A 22,479-nucleotide genomic window follows, 5' to 3' on the forward strand; every position below is an offset into this window, starting at 1 on the left:
CAGGTGAAAATTGTTTTTTTCTAAAGAAAAAGAAACTAGGTCAAAAAAATCAGTTACTATTCATTAGCTTTCAAGTATGTTTCCATTGGCAGATAGAACTGTGCTGTATGTTTTAGCAGTCACATTTTGTTGACTGAGGGAGTACAAAATGCTGAGCAAAGAAAGTGGGAGTTTATATACTTTTAGCAAAAATACATAGCATTTCAGTCTCTTGGCTTCATTAAGACTTGTGAATTTCATTGTTTGTACAAGCTATTTATTCCCTTCAATTTTGAAGTAACCCATCCATCATAATATATGTGCACTATGAATGCTTATTTGTTTTATGTTTCTATAATAAAGAACTGTTTGCATTAGTCCATTTTTTTTTTCATTCTGTATTGTCATTTATCTGCTCAGTGCCCGCCTAAAAGAGATTCACCCAAACAAACCCACCTAAGCCAAGCAAGCGTGTGCTGGATTCTGGTTTAGATGCTGCTTAGAGGGTAAGAATATATATTAGAAATTCTGACTAAACTATATTTTGCCCTTTTTTTTTCATGATTCATCTCATCCTAGACGCATTTTACATTAAAAGATAATTACCACTTAGGGGGCTGGGGCTGTAACTCAGTGGCAGAGTGTTTGACATCACATAACAAATAAAGGCATGCTGTCCAAAATAAATAAATAAAAAGATAAACACCACTTAGGACAGAGTTTTTTTTTTTTTTAAGGATTACAAAAATAATTCATGAAATACCATTTTGCCCCCATTTATGTTAGTGTGGTATGGAATCTCTAATATGTTTACTGATCAGGAAAAGGCTAGATCACATCAGGGCTAATAGTTTTTCCTTTGATGCACTAACAGATCCCCTGGAGTCCTGGAGAACTATTTTTATTCTGCTAGTTTATGACAAGTGTTAGAACAAATAAGGGATTGTTCCAACAAATTATGCAATGTGTTGCTTATTTTCAAAGTATGATTTAATGTCTGCAGACTGGCGCTTGATGGAAATTTTGGTAAGAATATCTTCCTGGGCTTTGGGTTAGGTAAATCTAAATCTACTTAAGGATTAAATAGAATATATATTGGCTTGTTAAAATAATCAAATTGAAATGATGACTGGGCTAATTCTTGAGTGGAACTTGTCTTGATTAGTAGGATAAGATTTTTTTTCTTCTCTATTTTTATAAAACTACCCAGGAAATTTTAAGTCTTTTCACTTAAGAAAAAATGGTGTTAGGGCTAAATGAACACTTAGTTTTCTTGAGCAGCGAGGAGCTTCTTCCAGACATTGCCATCTGGATATTGGTGTTTCCTTACAGAGTCCTCCTTCATTTCTGTTGAGTAGCCAGCGTCCTAGCAAAGACGACAGAGTCACTTGTGTGGATAACCACCAGGAACAAAAATATGTATGTTACTTATTCCTACTGTTCCTAATAGTGCCAGTAAGTCAGAAGCAATTCAATATTTTAAAAAGTTTTCAGACTGGGGGTTGGGGGGCATACTTTATTGGGTACTCAGTAGGATTAGTTACAGAAACTAATCAAATTTCCTTTGATAGCACAACCCCTATTGGTGAAAATAAGCCACAATCTGAACCTGACCAGGACAAATGGCCCAGGTAATACCGTCGTAGTCAGAAACTTTTAGGTCACTAACTTGTAGATGGTACCAATTTTTGTTTTTTTAAAGAATCCTTGTCAAGCTATTTAACCTCCATGCTGACCTTCCGGTCTTAGGAATTTGATTCTGACCTCTTAAGGAGCCATTTGTTTCTAGATATGAAAATAAACTCTGGGGAGTTAGAGCTTTGTGCCCTATGTTCGTGGGCACATTAGTGGCTAGCAGCATCTAAGGTGTCCCAAGTCCCAGCTTACCTTAGGAGGCATGTAGGAAGCCTGCTTGATTACCACAGGATACTTGAAATGTTCATGCAGATGGTCCACATATTCACACATCCTAGAAGAGGGAATCAAATTGGGACAATAATGCCCGAAATCAGATAATGCTTTTCTTTTCTTTTTTTTTTTTTAAGAGAGAGTGAGAGAGGAGAGAGAAGAGAATTTTTTAATATTTAGTTTTTAGTTCTCGGCAGACACAACATCTTTGTTGGTATGTGGTGCTGAGGATCGAACCCGGGCCGCATGCATGCCAGGCGAGCGCGATACCCCTTGAGCCACATCCCCAGCCCCATATAATGCTTTTCTTAAGGCAGAGGGGGGACTGCCCTTAAAAAATGGACTCCATCATGGCTTAGCTGATTTCAAAGGCTTCTATGCAAAGCCCTTCTGTGCCCTGGATACTTTTTATCTGTAAAATGTGGGGGCTGAGGGGAATCACAAAGCCCCTGGTAACTAAAAGCTCTGTGATGCCCTAAAAGCATCAGTTTGGATTCCATGAAGTATCTGGAATCACCTGGGTGCCTATATCCCAAAGTTAGATGAATAGGTTAAATCACCAAGTGAGTCTCTTTCCAGCTATGTAACTAGTTTAGAAGAGTATAGGTTTGGGTCAGTCTGTCAGCCACTTTCTAGTTTTGTGGTGGGAGGGTGGGATGTGTTTATGTTTGGAGTGGAGGGGGACAGGTAACCTAAGCTGCTTTAGTCTCCTGATCATTAATAGCTGTGGCAGGCAGGCAGTGCGCAGCCTGGTGCTGGGACTGCATAAAGAAATTAGCAAATGAGTCTCATGGTTTTGGTGGACACAGGCACTAAGCCACTGATTGTGCTGTGTCATGTGTTAAGAACAGGTTGTGGAGGAAGACAGCCACATGAGACAGCACAGTTGGGCCTTGAAAGATAAGCAGGGAATAGTTGTTCCCTGCAAAGAAGGACAAAGCATGTGGGGTTGGCGTGCACTGTTGTTGTGGTGGTGTACGGGCATTCCCTCCAGCACTGCCAGTATTGCACCAGGAACTTCCTGCACTGAGGCACTGGTGGCACTCATTCTATCCCTCAAGACCCCTGGGACTTCTCAAGGTTGGTCTGGACCGCCCTTGTTCCCAAAGGCAGGAACTGAAATGAGAGCAGCAAAAGCAACATAACCTAGGAAGGTGGTTTTTCTGCATGCTAGAATCAGCCTATTCATTGGAGTGGGGATGACCTGGTATCAACCTCCATCTTCCAGATGAACAGATGGGTTTAGTATAAAATTGTTTAGGCGTATTAATAGGAAGTACCTGTGTACTCATTACTTTATTACTTATTTCTTTGGGAAATGCACTGAGGGATACTGAGGTGTCCCAAGTCAGCTACCAAGAGCTTACCTGAGTCACACTGAGCCACTGAAAATTCAGGTAAGAATGATATCTAGTATCCCTTTTTAAGCTTGGTACTCTCTTGATAAAGGTTGATGTGTGGAGCATTCCTATATGACAGACAGGCCCTCTGTGTGATGCCATGTTGGAGTAGAGAGGACATGCTCCAGTGTTTAGGGAAGGGTTCTGGGCAGGTGGGCTGGGATGAGTATATAAGTATATAAATTCCCACTTTCTTTGCTCAGCATTTTGTGCTCCCTCAGTCAACAAATTGTGACCACTAAAACAAACAGCACAGTTATATCTGCCAATGGAAACTTACTTAAAAGCTAATGAATAGTAACTGATTTTTTTGACCTAGTTCCTTTTTCTTAAGAAAAAACCAATTTTCACCTGGGTATTCGGCCTAACAATATAAGTGACAAAACCTTTGGAACTCACTCTAAATATTAAAGAAAGAAACCATTACAATTATAAAGGACCCCTGCTATGTGCCCAGATAGATCCCTTTATTTGGCTGGGAGGGTTACTGAGGATTGGGTGCCGCTGAGCCACATCCCCAGCCCTATTTTGTATTTTATTTAAATGAGTTGGAGTCTCACTGAGTTGCTTAGTGCCTCACCATTGCTGAGGGTGGCTTTGAAACTCTGAACCTCCTGCCTCAGCCTCCTGAGCTGCTGGGATTACAGGCGTGCACTACTGTGCTGGCTCCATTTTGGTGTTTATCTTTCCAATGCCTGTTTTCATGCCCTCTCTGTGCATCATGTTAATTGAGCTTTCTTAAGACACCTTTAACTCTAGGAGACCAAAAAGCACAGTAAGCAAAGCTTTATGGATGCAGTGACTGGAAGGATCCCATCCCAGTTTCACCTGGGGGCTGAGGTTACAGTGGAGCACTTGTCTGGCATGTGCAAAGCTTGGGGTTTGATACTCAGCATGGCAAGATGATAAAGTTCCCCTGGGCATGCCGAGAAGATGAACTAACTACACAAAGCTGCAGCCAGGTGGTACAGGACTCCAGGGTCAGAAGAGGAGACTGGATGGAAGTGGAGAGTGCATATGTGCTGAGAGCTGGCTTCAGAAAAAGGAGCTGGTTTTGAGAGAGGAGGTCTGGATTCAAACTCCACCCCCAACACACTTACCAAAGTGAGTCAGCTACCAAGAGCTTACCTTTCAAGAAGGAACAATGACTCTGCTCCGGTGGGTCTCCATTGTTATTGCCCCATGTGGAAAGTCAAGCAAGACTAAAAGCCTTTGTGTTATAGTTTGTGTTCAGTTTATGAACACAAAAAGTAAATGCTACTATGTTTATTCACTTTGGAAGCTGGCTTTCTTAAAAGCCATTTTAGGCCCTTGTAACACTGCACCAGGTTCTGAGTATTTCTGGTCTTGAGAGCAGAATCATAGAAGATGTGGCTTGAACCAAGGGGCACTACTCAGGGGCAAAGTGAGTTAATGGCACATTACTGACCTGTTTTTAAGGCTTGCAGAGACTGATATGTAGTCAAATATAATCAGGTGCTGCACCAGTTCACAGAGGCCAACTCCACCCGCATGGGGGCAAACAGAAACTAGAAGAAATTTCTATTTAATGCCAAAGGTAGTACAGAGAAAGGAAGGAATGAAAGAGAACCCTGTGGTTTTTATTAATACCCAAAGGTGATTAAACCATTCATTAATACTGAATGAAATTCCAGGATGAAAATCATCAAAGATTCCTTGATTAGGGCTAAATGAAGAGTTAGAAAGAAACCAACAAGGCAAACTACAGGCTTATGTGAATTGCAAAGACCCCCAAGGGAACCATGGGGTCTGATGGCAGGAGAAACAGGTCTGGCCTGCAGCCTCTGCAGGGCCCTTACTTCCAAACTTCTTGGCCATCAGTAATACTGAGAGGTTTTCATTGACACTTCCCAGTCTGCAGCTATCAATCTGGAGAAACTGCAGGGCATTCGCTTGTAGGAGTTGCTTAAATATCACTCTATTGTGGCACTGGAAATAGAATTAAAAATAACACAAAGAGTCAGCCTTAGCCCTCAGGATCCCTAAGCCTGGCAACGTGGTGATTCCATGCCAGCTGTGACTCATCAGAGGTCTTCAGCAAGCCTGGGCTGTATTATTCTCACTTGGCATGTGGTGGCCCTGACAGTGCAGGCAGGGACTTTGGGCTCACTTCTTTACAAATCTGCGAATGTGACAGTGTGAGTCAGGTACAGATTGCATCAGCCCACCATTTATTAAGGAATAACTGCTGTGTCGATTGGCAAGTAGGAGTGAAGTGGAGCATCAGGATGAAGTACAGTAATAGCGATGAGCAGGTGGCACAATGACAAAACGGAACCATGGCAGAGCAGTATTGCTCCTTTGCTGGGAAAACTGAGAATCTGTTCCTCACACTGCTTGGCTAGTGGGCTGGCTGCAGCAGGTGTTGGCAGGCACTTGAGCTTAGTTTATAAGCACAGAAAGCAAATACCATCATGTTTCTTCAATTTGGAAGCTGGCTTTCTTGAAGCCATTGTTTGCCCTTGTGATCATAACTTTAAATTGCTGCTTTGTCCATTCTGATGTGGAAAAAAATCAATGACCTGAGTCCCATGAATTATAGAAAAAGCTGCAACCTTTTGACTACATCTGACTGCAGACACTAAGGAACTGCTGATTTTTAAGATAACAAAAATTCCCAGCTCACAATGCAACAGGTATGGGAGCCTAATGTACAATGGGGTCCTCAGTCTGTGGTCAAGGACATGTCACTCACCTGCTCTCCAGTGGCGACACCAATTCCTAATGGAACCAGTGCCTACAAGAGAAGCCAGTCTTGTGTCATTTTCATAAGATTTGAAACAACTCCTTGTGTTTAAAATATTTATAGCTGAAGAAGGAGACATCCTTGGGGTTGGACCATGGGAAGTTTAAAGACTGGCAGGAAGATATCCAGGGGAATGTGTGTGTGGAGGGACCAACGCATGTCCAGAGAGCAAAGGCAAGCGCTGCTCACAGTTGCTATCGGTGCCCTTCCTGGCTCTCCTTCTCCAAGGCCTGTGCTGTGGTGTGGAACTTGGAGAAGACCTGGTCACTCAGCAGTGGCTCTTCATGGACACACAGGGTCCAACCTCTGCTTCCTGCAGGTTACCTCTCCCTTTCTTCTTTTTTCTCAGTGGTTATTCTAGAACCCTCATGTGCCGCTGTCAATTCCAAAATCCTCTCCCTTCCAGGTATGTGGATGACTGAGATCCTACTTCACAGATAAGGCTGAGACCATTGCTCACCTGCGAACTCTTCACTTGGTGAGTTGCTGGAATCTTCCAAGACATGATGCTGCTACTCTATCCTCTTGCCTGGCCCTGGAAAGCTACCTCACTCACCAGCCACCGGGCCCTAAGCTACTCCTCTGCACTGAACTAAGATTCTACAGTTGCCCACCTCAGACATCTTTGGCTCCTGTCCGGTCCCATCTCTTGATCACTGACACCCAGAGCCCACACTTTCTGAGCTCTTACTGCCTGTCAGGCACCATGTAAAATACTGACGTCAATCACTCCTAGTCACAACCCAGCGGGAGAGGAGCCATCAGTAGCCCCATTTTACAGGTGAAGAAAAAGAGGTGCAAGGTAAGAACTGTGCCCCCATCACAAAACTAGAAGGATACAGCTGGTTTGAACTTTAGGCCAATTCCAGAGCCAGAGGAGGCTCTTTCTACTGCATTTGGCCTGAGATCTCACCCAACTTTACTTTATGTGTGAATCACTAGATTAAGCCAACTTCTCAGAAGAAATAGCCCTTATTTTAGAAGGCAGTGTCCCTTACTCTAGCACTTGTCCTGCCTTAAGCAGGATGTGTGAACTTGGCCAAGTTATGCACAAGTCACCTGAAGCCTTGGCTTCCTAATTGCAGCAGGTCTCAGTTTCAACAGATGGGTTCTCAAGCGCCTTTTCACACAATATTTTATGCTTCTTGAAGTTTCTAATTTAAGATTGCTTGGTTCTTTTATCTTAGAAGAGAGGGAGAAAAGGAAAGGTAAGGAGAGAAAACCATTTGAGTTACTCATTCTACCAATCTAAGGCCGTCTATGTGTGGCACTGACTATGTACCAAGTTTTTACACCTCCTTGTCACTAATTCCTGAGTCTGCTCTCTTCAACCTGCCCTACTCTGCATCTCCCCTGGATGTAGCAAGAGCCTCCCAGTTCCCATCCTATTTCCTTCTGCCCATCCTTCGCCTTCCACAAACCCACCCCCAATTCACTTCTGTTGCCATACCAGTCCACTCGCCCTTTCCTCCAGCCATCACCGTGCCATCACCAAGATCCTCCAGTGGCTCCCTCTGGCTGCATTCTCTGAGCAATGGACCCCATTGTCTGGCCCCAGCTACTGCCTTCCCAGCACCTCCCCAGCATGCATCCTGCATTCCCTTAGGTGTCTCCATACCACCCCTCCCTTGTAGCTGGCTCATTTGCCCCCTTCCTCTGATGCCTACTGAGGAAATGACATCCCCACACCTGTGTAGGCAAAACCTGGGAGGATCAAATTCCAGAAGAGCTTCTAAGGAGACCCTCCAGGTGGGCAGAGGTGGGGGCAGGAGGGCTGGGGCGTACAGCATACATTAGGGTGCAGCAACCCTTAAAGAACTCTCAGAAGCAAAGGCAAGTGGGACTCAGGTGAAAAGTCTTGCTGTCCCATGACCTCTCATCCAGAGCTGCCCATTTCAGAACTATTCCTTGGAAAGTTCAGGTTTTCTTTAAATAAAGAGGCCCCAGTTGCTCCATGACTCTTGCTCTCATTCCCTCCCCTGTAGTGTGGTGTTCCCTACATTATCACTTCTGCTATCCACCCCAGCTGGTAAGTTGATTTTCTTTTTTCCTCTTTCACATAAGACCACACTCATCATCCTTCTCCCACTTCTTTCTACTGCACTCGGCCCAGGATCTCATCCAACTTTACTTCATGTCTCAGGTTTCTCTCTTTCATGAGGCTGTAAGTAAGGAAAGGAGAGAATTCCTGAAACAGGTTTCTGATGAGTGTCCCACCTAAAGTAGATCATATGCTGATTTAGTGAGAAAACTGGAAGAACAGGTCTCTGAGCCTCTGACTTCATACACTTGTAAGACCTGTGAGTTTAGGTAGGATGCATTGAAGTGTTCCTCTCAGAACCTGGAACTAAGACTACTCCATCACAGTTAACTTTTTTGCAGGGGGCAGAGGTTACTGGGGATTGAACACAGGGGGCACTCGACTACTGAGCCATACCTCCAGCCCTATTTTTGTATTTTATTTAGAGAGAGGGTCTCACTAAGTTGCTTAGCACCTCGCTTTTGCTGAGGATGGCTTTGAATTTGTGATCCTCCTGCCTCAGCCTCCCGAACCACTGAGATTACATGTGTGCACCACTGCACCTGGCTCAGAATTAACTTTTAATGATCAAATCCTAATAGGGGAGAGCAGAGTTATGCAAAGTCACCTCAGGGAGAAAATGATTCCTAAGGGGGCAAGACTTGGCTGGAAACCAAATGAATGTAATAACTCAATAGCACAGGGTGCAGGGGAAAAGGGTTATCCGATGAAAACACAAGTCAGAGGCAAATGTTCCCAGGGGGAGAGACAAGGCTTGAGTCTCAATGTCTCTGCTGCCAGAAGCAAGTATATCAGCTTGGTGATAGCCATGCTGGGCCATTGTGGTCTGAAGCCAGCACATCTACAAATTCCACAGCCAGTCCTAGCCAGTATTCCATACTCATCCTGCAGCTCCGGCTTAATACAGCTTCTGACAGAGTTTGTGCTGGTTTGAGGATGAAAAACCTAGAAGTTCTAGTTCTCTTTATGAATTAACCAACTGGCATTCTCGCAAAGGTCAATGCTATAAATCTGAGCAAGCCCTCCAAAACAGACAAAACTTCTCAGATATCCTTACGTATGAGTTGTTGTTTCTTTCTTTTCTTTTAATATATGAGGTTCTTTCAGAACCTGAAAGGGAGTGGGGCTGGCTCCCAATTAGAGTGGATTTCTCTCAGGGGCTCTTGGAAAACACAGGAAACCTTCTCAGGGAGGCTTGACATTGACATTAACAAAGCACACCTTTCCTTCTGAGACATCCAGAGAAGTCTACACTTTTTGTTTCATTCTGGGTGAATGAGTGAGGATGCTCCTCACTTACAATAAGGATAACGATAAACCCCATTGTAAGTGGAGAGGATACTAAGTAGAAAACTCATCAAACACCACCCATGGAACATACTAGCTTGGCAGCTCGGCACACTGCAGAGCACTGGTTATTTCCCCTAGTGATCGTGTGGATGAGTGGGAGCTGCTACTTGATTCTGCTTGCTCCTGCTCAGCATCACAGGAGTATTGTACTGCATATTGGAACCCTGGGAAAGGATGCAAATTCAAAACTTGAAGTCTAGTTTCTGCTAAATGCCTATCACTTTTGCACCATCATAAAGTGGGGAAATCATATGTTGAGCCATTTTAAATCAATGACCATCTATATCTAAGTATCAGTCATATTTCTATATTTATAAAGTATGAGAACCATATCTATTAATCTTCAGATGGCTAGTAGCCTTTCAACTTTCAGCAACTTTCTTTCTCAAACAAATGGAAGTACAGTCTGCAGCTCCCATACTTACTTGTCACATGTTACAATTATTTCAAATATTCCATGAGAAAATGCAAAAGGGAAAATGCAAAGAAATTTTGGCATCTTCCATGACCCTTCTGGAAAGCTAAACAAAAAAATAAATGGCCAATGCAGCAGAAGCATCAGTTTACCCACCTTGGAAATGGCTGCGTGCCCCAGGATGTCATCAGGGGACGTTGGCTCTTCAATCCACAATGGCTTGAACTCAGCCAGCTTCGACATCCACTCCACTGCCTCAGGCACATCCCAGCGCTGGTTGGCATCCATCATCTGTAAGGAAAGGGCCTTCACTCTGCTGCAGGGGTGACTCCCAACAAGGAGACATTGTCACTCAGTACCATCAACTGCTGAGGAAGATTCACCTGACATTTCCTTTTTTGAGGACAAGCACATGCAGCCCAAACAAAAAGAACCAAAGAGTAGCCACTGAAATTAGAACTCTGGCTCTAGATACTGTCTTTTTTGAGGAGATGCAAATTGTTCATGAAGACCCTGGAATGTCTGAAAGTGCCCTGGGCTGGGTCACAAGAAGTACTTGCTAGACCCTGAAGCTCAGGCCCAGTTTACATTGAGATGCCCCCACACCCCCACAAATAGGTGTGTTTTGCAGTGTTGGTTAGATTGTTGGAACCATTTTATCATTCTGAATCATATGCACAGTCAATATTGAGTTTGCTCAAGAGTTATTTATTGACTACTACCGACCATGTGTCTGGCACATTAATAAATAACTACTTAATGAAATACCTGCTTCCCTGGGCACTTCATGGATTTTGTTTCATTTAATCCTTATAAAAACCCTACAAGGCAGTTCATATTAACCTATTATAAATAGAGAACTGAAATGCAGAGATGAACTTACTCAAGAACAGTAAGGTAAGTCAAGGGTGAATTCAGATCCAGGCCTCACTTTCCCAGCCCTGGATCTCTGTAGTGTGTGCTGCCACCCTGCCTGGAAGCCAGGGGCTGGGTGTGCAGCACTTGAGCAAGACCCTTCCACCCCGACTACCACCAGCCTTCCCATGCTTGGAGAAGACAGAAAAGGAAATCTATCTATAGAATGTGCTAAGTGTGTGAGCTCCCTCACAAGACGGTGAGAAGCAGAAGACAGTACACTCAGGATCAATTTTCATCATAAATTATTTGGACGAGGATGACTTCATGAAACAAAAGCAGCTAAATTAACTCATGTATAAATAATGGGACTTCTGATTCTGCTGCCACTTCAAGGAATCCAAACTTCAATTTTAATGTATGAAACAAGCCTTTTAACTTTATAAAAAAAAGATTTGAGGTGGCTGGGGAGTGGCTCAGCGGAAGAGCGCTTGCCTCCCATGTGTGAGGCACTGGGTTTGATCCTCAGCACCATATAAAGTAAATAAACAAAATAAAGATACTGTGTCCATGTATAACTAAAAAAAAAAATTTTTAAAAGAGATTCAATGGTGAGCTCCTTTCATGAAAATATTTTACACATGATAACTGTTTCATAACAATAAGCAGTCAGGAATGACCAATCCTCACATTTATTTCTGCCAGAGTTTCAATACTTCTTCACACTAGTTCCCTGAGAGCCGCCTAGCTGATGAGCTATGTAGGGAATTAATGACTGACACATCAGGGTGCCAATGGGAGACCCATTTGCTTGAGTTTATTCATATTAGCAAGATGACCAATCTATCACCCTGGTATTATTTAGCTTGTTCTGCAGAATTCAAAAACTAAAAAGTATCAGCCTCCATTTTTTAAAAAGAGTTCACCTACTACAAGGCCACAGAATCATAATTCCTCTGACAGTAAGTTTTAAAATTCCCACTGTTTTTAATTCTTGCTTGAAACGAGTTCTTGCTTGAAATGTGTTTTGGCCCTGAACAAAGTGGCAAGGTGGCCACTTCTTAGTGGTGTAAGAGGATATTTACCAAAGTCTTCTCTGGTCCAATCATGTCTCTGATGAGGCGGCATCGAAGCATGTCATCCTGGAGATCAGCCCCAACCTTTACTTTAAACCTATAAATACATTTGGTTGGGTAGTTTGGATCTGTCTTCTGACTTGGCAAAAGCTCCTGGATTTTCTACAGAAGTGACTCTCTATGTCAATAATCCACAGACCACAATACCTCTTGGTATTTTCTAGTCAAACTTTAGACAAGTGGCTTGAAAATAAAACTGCAAACTGCATCTCTCAGTACCCAGGATCAGGGCAATGATTTTCAGTTACCTGCAGTTAAGGAACTGGAGAGAGAAGTTAAATCTCTAATATAATTAACTGAGTTTTTACTGTGTCATGAAAAGAAATTAAGAGCAAAAAAGAACAAAACTGGGTGTGTGTATGTGCTAAAGGCCGGGCCCCAGCCCCAGCCCCACTCTCTCATTCCACTCCCTAACTTTACCGCCACTACTACCTCCCTCCTCCCCACTACCTTGTTGATCCAACACCACACCTCCTGACCTACCCAGCCTCACTTTCACTCTCAACCCTTCCCCTAGAACTACAAAATGTCACAGTCGAATTGAAGAGGCCAGTGGGGCTGATATGGTTTGCTAAGACAACCACCCTGAGAAATCACAAATCAAGAGTCTGATTTATAAAGCACCTGCATTTGCTTAGCCCTTCCCACAGAGGGTCTTATCTTAAGAGAGGAAGGCCTTGGGGCTAGTCTGTTCCCTCTGGTGCAGGGGCCTAAGCCCCAGAGGGGAAAAAGGACTAGGCCACAGCACTGAGGAGCAGCAGAGTGTGGCCTCAGGCTCCCTGCAGAGATCTCCTTCCACCACATCTGACATTTGCAGGGAGCTCCCTAATCTGTCTTGAGGTTCAATTATGCTCTTGAAATAAAAGCCTCTACATTTGTTCCCTATGACTTTGCTGTCAGGAGAGTGTCACTGACCGGAATGTGGGCACTGTCATGTGGAGGAGGGGACACATTGCCAGGCCACTGGCAAGCTCTCTGGCTTATCAGCCTCTGCTTCCTGTGCAATCCTGGCATCAAGGCTGCACTTAGGGCCAGCAATGGCTGCTGGATGTTGCTCCAGACAGAGCCTGGACTGCCCAAGCTCCTTCCTCTGCTTCCCTAAGTGCCTACAAAAATCCCCAGATCACACGCACCCAGGCACTTATTGCCCTTTTCTTCCTGAGCGCAGTACTATACTCTCTAAAGACATTTCTACACACATTGGAGCTTGACTACATGATCTGTGGTGCTTGAGAGAGGGCTGCTGGCCACAGCCTCTGCATGTCAGGCTTCTTGTGTTGGGAGGCCCATGAAATTTTCCTGGAGCCTGGCCGACTCACCAGATTCACTGCTCTGGACTCCTGAGTCTGGAGGAGGGCAGGAAGCCTGCATTGAGCACCTGCTCTGAATCTACCTTATGCTGGTCCTTGTCACATATGGCAACTTTGAGAACCATCAATTAATATTATTTCCATTTTATACAGAGAGAAAATGCAGTGGAGCAAGAGTAAGCAATTTGCTCAGAATCACACAGGTTTGTAGGGAATGAGGGGGAAAGGCAAGATTTGATTCCAGTTCTATCATATGCCAAAATCTCTTTCTATTGCTTTATGCTGGCTCCTTTATATCTTTAGCTGAGAAGTTAAAAAGAATCCACATTAGTGTGCACATCAATCACTTAGGGATCTTGTTATAATGCATTTTCAATGTAGCAGGACTGGGGAGAGGCCGGGACTCTGCATTTCTGACAAGCTCCCAAGCTCCCAGGTGCTGATGCTCCATGAACCACACTTTGAGAATCTGCAGAGTTGGTAGCCAAATCAATCACAAGCCAGGTAAAAGGTGCCACCTTGATCTACACTCATGGGCTTATAGTGGCTGGATCAAGAGGGAAGACAGTCTCTGCTTCCTACTCTATGTAAGGATTTGGAGTTATTGACAACCACAATTCATTCAGAGGAAGATTGTAGGAGTCTCAGGGGTCCATAGTCATATATGACTGAGGGAGAAGTGCAGGTGTTCCATCTGATCAGGAGGCAGTCTGGGGAAGGGAGGGTTGTCACTCCAGTGGAAGAGGAGAAGCCTGGCTCCTGGAAACTCCATGAAGAACCAGGACCAGTGGCAGAAAGTTAGTTGGAAGTGAAGGGCTGCAAATATTCAAGACCTTTCTAATACTTACTGGCCTCAAGCAATGGAAAAGTGCTTTGTAAAGTTAAGCTGACTGCCTTGGGAGCTGTCCAGAAATGCTGAATCAAGTCTTGCGATTCATCTAATAGAATGGATTTCTATTCTCAATAGCTGCTTAAAGTGGACAGTCTCCAAGTTCTATTTTATTCATGTGATGTTCTAACATTCTAACTGGGACTTATCTTTGGAGAATGAGCCTGGTCTACATTGGAGCTTTGGTGTGCCTATGTGCCATATTGCTTTTGGCCTTGTTGGTGCTGTTTAGTCCCTGGCTCTTCTCCAATGAGTCTCTTCCTGCTGATGAGAAGGTCAAGTCCACTACCACACAAATAACTTACCTGGTCCAGCTGTCCTTCAGCGCTGCTGCACAGAGCTATGGGGAAAGAGGAGTACCTGTTGGTACTGGCTCCTGGAAATGCCATGAAGAACAGGACCTGGGCTGGGTTGTGGCTCAGCAGTAGAACGCTCACCTGGCACGTGCGAGACCCTGGGTTCGATCCCCTGCACCACATACAAAAATAAACAAGTGAAATAAAGGTGTTGTGTCCAACTACAACTAAAAAAATAAATATTAAAAAAAAAGAACCAAGACCAGTGGCAGAAAGTTAGTTGGGATGGAATAAGGTACTGAGCTCCCCTTGCCTGACATTAGGCACCTCAGTCATTTCTGATCTGAGTTTCATAAACATAACAGTCATAGCATAAATCAGAAAAACAATTATGTATTGTTAAAATTAAAAGGAGATGCAGTTTGGCCAACAGAGCATCATTCTTTCTAGTGGTAGTGATCCTTGTCTCTACGGGAACTATTTCTCAAACTGTCACAGCAATCCTGAAAGGGGAATATAGAATGAATGACCCTCTTTTTAGCCAGGATTTTCTGTGATGGCCATTGAACTAATGGATAAAAAGAGCAACAAACAAAAGCAGGCTCTGTCTCTTTCTCTCTCTCTCGACTCTAGGTGAGTACAATGTAATAAGAAAGAGTAGGGGCTGGGTTGTAGCTCAGCAGTGGAGCGTTTGACTCGCACTTGTGAGGTACTGGTTCCGTCCTCAGCACTACGTAATAAATAAATAAATAAAATATATTGTGTCCATCTTTTAAAAAACAAAAGAGTAATAAATGAATAATGTGCTATCTGTATACCACACGTCAGCCATCGGATGCTAACCTACAGCTTTCCTCAAAACTGCCCCACTGAGACACAGGCTGTTATTCCCCTGTTTCACAGTGAGAAAACTGAGGCTCAGCAATGGGTAAGTCACCTGCACAATGGTACATGGTTCTATTAGTCTCTATTATCAATATTAGTCTCTCATCTTCTAGAATTTGAGCTGGGATGATTATGTCAGAGTCCCAGGGTCCGCAAGGTGAATGGCTTCACTTTCATTCATATACAAGTACTTTCTGAAGGAAGCCTTGGATTGAGGATTTGGAAAACCTAATAATAAAATTGTAAATCTCTCCCAGGGAAGCCTGTGTGATTTGGTATCTGCCTCTTCCACTTCCCTGCCCCATTTTTCGAGCATACAGCTCCCCCAAACCCTAGGGATCTCTTGAGTAGTGTCTTTTGTATGCTAATGACATGAACATCAGAGCTGATCACCAGAAAGACCAGGCCCTAATAAGGTGTTAGAACTTCCAACCCCCACCCTAGACCTCTAGAGAGGGGAAGGGATGAAGGTTGAGTTTACTGCCAATAGCCAATTATGTAATCAACATGCCTACTAAGTGAAGCCTCTAGAAGAACCCAAAAGGAAAGGGTCCAGAGAGCTTCAGGGTTGGTCTGGGTGCCCCTGACACATATTCTGCTCTGTATATCTCCTCTGCCTGGCTGTTCCTGCATTATATCTTTTATAATAAACCAGTAAATGTACGCAAATGTTTCCCTAAGTTCTGTGAGCCATTATAGCAAATAAAAAAATTCAAAGGCAGTGGGGATAGGAGGTAGGTTGGTTGGGTTGTATAGAAACCTCCATTTTCTAGATGGTTGGTCAAAAGCTCAAGTGACAACCTAGACTTGCATGACTGGCATCTGAAGTAGGGAAGTCCTGTGAGCCTGAGCCAATAACCTGTGGAGTCTGATGCTAACTCCAGAGTTAGAATTAAGTTGTAGCCCACCCATGGTGCCCACGAGATTAGAGAATTGCTTGGTATAGGAGAAAACTGTCCACATCTGGTGTCAGAGGTGATGTATGACTGCAAAGGTGCGAGTGCAGACGGAAAGCCAGTTTACTTTTCCCCCTTCAGCTTGCCTGCAAAACCAGGTTAAAAAGCCCACCTGCTTTAGTGTGTCATCTGAGTACCCCAGCCAGGCGCAAGATGTGGTGTAGGCAGGGTAGTCATGCATCAGCATTTGCTCTTCTGGAAAACACAACACTTGTCAACATCTTGCACCTTCAGGGAACTTTGGGTTCAAATTGTCTGCAGCTAAACTGTTGCCCAGAGAATCCAGCTCTTCTGAGTGCCCTTCACATGCACCCTGCCACAAGTTCAGCCAATTGGGGTGTCAATTCCAGGTGATCAAGATACCCTCTCCGAATGCCCTACCCCCCAAGGGTCCCCGTAACCTACAGTAGAACCCTAAAGTCAAACTTTCTGTGAGCAGTGGCTGAAGTGAATCCTGCAGCCAGAGGTCATACCTATGTGGCTTCTTCACCTAGACCCACAATTCTGATTGGGGCCTTAGTTGCTAGGCACAGTGCATCTGGCTGGCCTAGAATTTGTGATCCTCATGCCTTAATCCCCCGAGTCACCCAGGTTGGCACAGTGCATCTGAGGATAATGCGTACCCATAGAAGACAGGGACACTCAAAAGTGAACAATGATAGAACAAGCAAGGAAGGAAATTTTCTTATAACCTACCTCTTTCTTTTTTACCAATTTGACCTTTCTTCAGTATTTCTGCAAAAAATAAAAATCTTCACTCACTCCTTCATCCATCCAACAGGGCCTATGGCTGCTGCGTACACATTTCAGTAAACCAGGAAGCTTCCAGGCCCACTCCTCGCACATGACTCACCATAGGCATCCTCCTCAGTCAGGACATCAGTGATATACCTAAAATCAATGCAGGATAACAACGCCCTGGGATCCTGGCAGCGGGACAGGAAGAGGAAGGCCTCAATCAATTCACAGGCAGATTATGTTTCTAAGATGCTGCTTATTCTGATCTATCGGGCTCATCCTTTCCAGGAAGGGACCTTTGGGATTTGTGTAAAGTTGGTCCTGTCACTCCTTATGTGGAGTCCTTCAGAGGCTCACTGCTGGCCCTGGCAAGCCCTCAATCCCTCATGCCCTGATCCTTCCTTCCCTGCTTCTGCCTTGTTCTTTCCAAAAAACATGGCTTCCCAGCAAGAGGCCCTGGCACAAAACAAACACTTGGCACAACATAAGCAAACAGACGGTACCCAACATCCCTCTATATACCTGTTCAACCCCTAGGCTGACTCTGCTGAGGGGATGAAGGTGGTCCTGGAGCAGGTTGGTATGGAGGAAAGAAAGCTGCTCTGAGAGCTGGGTCACCCAAGGTCATCCGAGGCCCACTGCTCCTGCAGCCTTGGCAATCTCCTCTCCTGCCAAGTGGAGATAATTTCCTTCCCTGACAGCAAGAGAGTGTGGAATGGGAATGCGTTGACCTTCCTGGACAATGGCCAACTGTGCTCCAGATCAGCTTTTCTTCCTCTGCCCGCTCAGCGTTCTGGCCGCACGTCAACTTAGGCCTCACACTGGGTCTTCTCCCGACCCCACTGAACAGTCAGGGGAAAAGGAACTAGCAGCTCTGTTCCCACTAATGTCATACAGTAATCATAATAATCCTCCAGAGCTGCTAAAAATCTAAAGCTCTTTCAACCCTGAGATTCTCTTTTGAACAGACAAGTAGCATTGAAAAGGAGAACAGGTTCCAAAAAATGGAAAGTTCTCAGGTGGGATCTCAGGCACCTTTCTGGTACTCCTCAGATCCTTCTGTTGTGGTGGTCACTAAATACACCCTGGATGAAAGGCTGACCCTTGAGAGGGCCCCCATGCCACCCTTGGCCATATCAGACGGATGTGACAGCCGCCTTTCTTCACCTGCCTCCAGAGGGGAACAAAGTCTCCTGGCCCAAATGTCTTCAAGGCCATTGTGTTCTTTGCTTTTCATTAATTTTCCTGCTAAATAATAATTTGTGGACCACCAGACATCACACTAAGGCAGCTGCAGCTCACAGTGGCTAATTAATACCCTCAGGGTCACTCAGCTAGTTAGTAGTGAAAAACACACTCAGAGCTAGGTCTGCCTGGGTCAGAGGTTCACTCCCCTTTAACCTGCATGGAGTTTTCCTTCTCAGCAGCCAGGTATTCACCCTGCTATAAATAGGTCAAGGAGAAAGAAAACACCAAGTGTGTAACTTCAGAATCAGTGTGAAGGTCCTTCCCTGCTGGAAATGCACAGCACAGGTTGCCATGATCTTGCTTTTGGGGTCAAAGTGACCAGATGATGTCTTAACAGTAGTACCTGGCTTTCAGGAGTTTAGGAGGTGCTCTTCTCGTTTGGTCTTTAACTCAGGGACTTTGCAGAGGCTCTATGATCTTCTTATAGTCCTCACAGGCAGTGGAGGTGGAGAGGATTTGCATCCCTTGTTATATGTCCCCAGCAGGGGAATACCTTAACTCCCTGCCTCCATAAGCAGAACTGCTACTTCACATATCAGAAAGGGAATATTATATTTTACTGGTTTTTGCTTTATCATCAGTAATCTATAGACTATAGATCTATAGTTTTGAACATACTTACTGATTATCAAAAGGCAAATAATCCACAAAATCTATTTCATTTAGAAATGATTACAACAGTAAAGAAACTACTTACCATATCCACAAGTAACTTCCACAGAGGCTTGAAGAAAAAAAAGAAAAGATATGTAAAGCACATTCATAAAGTACCCATTTTTGTCCCATGTGCTTGTGGCAAACTCCCACTATCAGAGCTTCAGTTCCCCCAGCCACCCACTCACCTCTAATACTACCCTTATCTCCTGCTGCCTCTTAACCTGTTCCCTTTGCTGTCCCTTTCCATCTTTCTTGGCCCTTTATAATCTAATCCTATAATTTCCTAACTATTGCCAATATCATTCAGGGAAGAAAATAATCAAGTATCTCAGTATTTCCTTTTGGACACCTGTGTTGCACTTGACTTTGGTCTTCTGAGGCTGCTTATAGAGAAAGTCACATGTCCTCCTGTGCCACAGAGCTACACATGTGCTTTGGAGATGACTTACCTTTCCTTCCTGCTTCGCCCACAGGTCCCACACCGTGTTCAGAATGGCTGCTGTTGCCAGGTGCACCACCCCTTTCTCTGGACCAATCTGGGAAGGAAAACATAGCAGCATTTTCTAGTCATGAAAAAGACACTTAGGTCCTTTGGCCAGGGACACATTTCAAGAATGAAAAGACAACAATGGAAATTCATTTAAAGGTTATGCTTTATAGAAAACAATTTTTTTTAGTATTGATTTTTTAGTTGTAGTTGGACATAATACCTTTATTATTTATTTTTATGTGGTGCTGAGGATCGAACCCAGGGCCTCACATGCGCAAGGAGAGTGCTCTACTGCTGAACCAAATCCCCAGCCCCAGAAAACAATTTTTAACCAACAGAAAATTCGTGAAAGTATAAAAACTTGTCTTTTCATCTCTCTCTTTACTAAACCATTTGAGAGTAAAGTTTCAGATAGCTTGTTCTTTTACTCCTAAATACTTTGGTGTATAGTTCCAAAAAAATAAGGACATTCTTCTTCATAACCACAGCATAAGGGTCATATTCAGGAAATAAAATATTGATGGGATATTGGTATTTAAAAGATAGTCCATAATCATAATTCATAATCCATAATCAAATATCATCAATTTTCCCAATAGTACCTTATTTTACCTTGATCCATATCCAATCCTGGACCACGTATTGTATTCAGTTGTCATGGCTCTTTAATGTCTTTTCGTCTGGAACAATTTTTTTTTTCTTTTGATGATATTGACATTTTAGAGTAGAGGCCATTTGATATTATCAAGTACCCCGCTATATGTGTCAGTCTGTAGTAACTTCATGATTAGATTCAGTTTATTCTCTTTTTTTTTGGCGTAAATGCTGCATAAGTAATTATGTCATTTTGTTTTATTATTAGGGTTATTAACTTTCACCACTTGAGTAAGATAGTGTTCATTTGGTTTCTCTACTCTGAAGATACCAGTTTCCTTTTCTAAATAAGAAGATTATTATTGACCCCAAATTTAAGCATACACTTGTGACTCTTGCTTCAATTAACTGTGGCTATGATGGTTGAAATATGGTGATTTTCTAATGTTATCATTCATCTCACATTCGTTAGTTTATACTCTAATGATAAGTTTTCCTTTGCTTATTATCTGAATAGATTCATAGATTCTTATTTCACTCAGTGAGTTTAAATGACATTGCTATCATATTTATTCTAATGTTACAGTTGTCCCACATTTGACCAGTGGGAGCTTCTTCAAGATGACACCTTTCAAGGCAAGATACACTTGCTTTGCAGAAAGTAAAACATAAGACCCAAGGCAATATGGAAAGTGCATTCTCTTGTGCCCTTCTCGGTGCATGGATGGGAGACTAGCAGAGTTTGGACAAGACAAACCAGTCATCAGGAGACAAGAGCAAAGTCTAGATTACTGGCTTTATCTTACTGTGTTAAAAATCCTTACTCTAAAGCCAGACTCAGAAGGCAAAGAGTTGTATGTTTTCTCTTCTATGTGGAAGTTAGAGAGGAAAAGGAAGAGAAAGGTATGGGGGAGAGGTGGGATCTCATAAAAATCGAAGGGAGAGGAGTAGAGGCTAGGTACTATGGTCTTCTTTATTTCTCTCTCTCTCCCTTTTTTTTTTTTTTTTTTTTGGTACTGGGGATTGAACTCAGAAGCACTCAGCCACTGAGCCACATCCCTGGCCCTATTTTGTATTTTATTTACAGATGGGCTGAGGCCCAGCCCATTTTTATTTTTTATTTTGAGATAGGGTTTCATTAAATTGCTTAGTGCCTTACTAAATTGCTAAGGCTTAGATTACAGGCATGCACCACCACACCCTATTTTTTTTTAACTTTGCTCTTATTTTACTTCTTAATAACCTCTGCCACAATACCAGAACTGTTCACATTCTCGCTTCTAAAGAAAGGTTGCCCATTCAGCTCTTTATCCTCTAGACCACTGTTTCCAATCTAGGGAATGGAAAATGAGGTAGATAAGAGCTAAAAAGCTTTAAGCCTTACAGAAAGGAACTGATTGCCTCAAAATACTGATTATCTAAATGACTGAAGCCCTAATTTATTTGAATGAAATGCTTTACTTAGAAATTGTACAGCCATTACTATTTTCACATTTGCTACAATCAAAGGACATCTTAGACCGTAGTAACTTATTTATAAAAGCTTTTTACAAAATAGGTCTCTTACCCATCTGAGCTGCCCATCACTGGTGAGCTGCCTGTAGAAGCCTCTGAAGTCACTGACAATGTCCTTGAGGTCCTTGTGAAGCACATGGTGGGCAAGGGCATTCACGGCACAGACAACTATTTTGAAAGAATTCCATTTTTATTGATGTTTATTAAAACATATTAATGTATCCAATAAATTGAGAGGAAAATACCACAAACTAATGTAGACATTTTATGAAAAAAATTTAAAGTACCAAAGGTAAATGTTTTGTAAAATTGCTCCAAAAATGTGCATGTCGTATTCTGTGCTTGTCATAACTAATATTCCCCCAAAGCAAAATAGCTGAATCTACATATTGAGTTAAATTTCCTGAATACAGTAAATATGTTTGATTGATTGACATGGGCAAAACAAAACCACAGATCTGTAATATTAAATGATGTTCTAAAAATTATTTTCCTATTCACTTTGTAAGGTGTTCAATCAGATTCAAAGCCAAACCCTAGTACTTTATTGTTCCTAAGGAATAAGAACACCCTAATTTACAGAAATAAAAGAGGAAAAAAAAAAGAAAATGCCTCTTCATTATTGACAAGTCTTGAAAATATCTTCAATTTATAAAATCATAATACACTACTAAAAATTAAATGAGGGCTGGGGTTGTGGCTCAGTGGTAGAGTACTTGCCTGGCATGTGTGAGGCACTGGGTTCGATCCCCAGCACCACATAAAAAAACTAAATAAACAAAATAAAGGTATTGTGTCCATCTACAACTGAAAATATTTTTTAAAAATTAAATGAATTTTCAACTAGTATAATATTTATACATACATAAACACTGAACTTCTTATATTGGCTTATTTAGGATATACTATATTTTTCATACACAGTTTGAAGGTTAAATTTAATTTGGGTCAATAGTATCATCAATTATTTACTCTTGGTGCTTTAAAAAGCTTTGTTGTGGGGCTGGGGTTGTGGCTCAATGGTGCAGTGTTCGCCTAGCACGTGAGGCA

General features: G+C 42.9%; 1 protein-coding gene across 1 annotated transcript in view; it reads right to left on the reverse strand.

Moving 5' to 3' along the window:
* Positions 1-346: 346 nt before the first annotated feature.
* The window catches only part of LOC144257260 (mitochondrial enolase superfamily member 1-like), a 33,581-nt gene continuing 11,448 nt past the window's right edge, over positions 347-22,479 (reverse strand). The window contains exons 3-16 of the mRNA XM_077803411.1: positions 21,482-21,597; positions 19,280-19,366; positions 18,871-18,897; positions 17,041-17,113; positions 16,884-16,922; positions 16,300-16,382; positions 14,356-14,390; positions 11,801-11,888; positions 10,017-10,151; positions 6,004-6,045; positions 5,108-5,237; positions 4,717-4,816; positions 1,867-1,948; positions 347-1,345 (exon numbers count right to left, since the gene is read on the reverse strand). Of these exons, the coding sequence (XP_077659537.1) occupies positions 1,244-1,345; positions 1,867-1,948; positions 4,717-4,816; positions 5,108-5,237; positions 6,004-6,045; positions 10,017-10,151; positions 11,801-11,888; positions 14,356-14,390; positions 16,300-16,382; positions 16,884-16,922; positions 17,041-17,113; positions 18,871-18,897; positions 19,280-19,366; positions 21,482-21,597 (1,139 nt within the window). The 3' untranslated portion in view covers positions 347-1,243. The remainder of the gene's footprint in view (positions 1,346-1,866; positions 1,949-4,716; positions 4,817-5,107; positions 5,238-6,003; positions 6,046-10,016; positions 10,152-11,800; positions 11,889-14,355; positions 14,391-16,299; positions 16,383-16,883; positions 16,923-17,040; positions 17,114-18,870; positions 18,898-19,279; positions 19,367-21,481; positions 21,598-22,479) is intronic.

This window comes from Urocitellus parryii, chromosome 10, assembly GCF_045843805.1.
Source record: "Urocitellus parryii isolate mUroPar1 chromosome 10, mUroPar1.hap1, whole genome shotgun sequence".
NCBI lineage: Eukaryota > Metazoa > Chordata > Mammalia > Rodentia > Sciuridae > Urocitellus > Urocitellus parryii.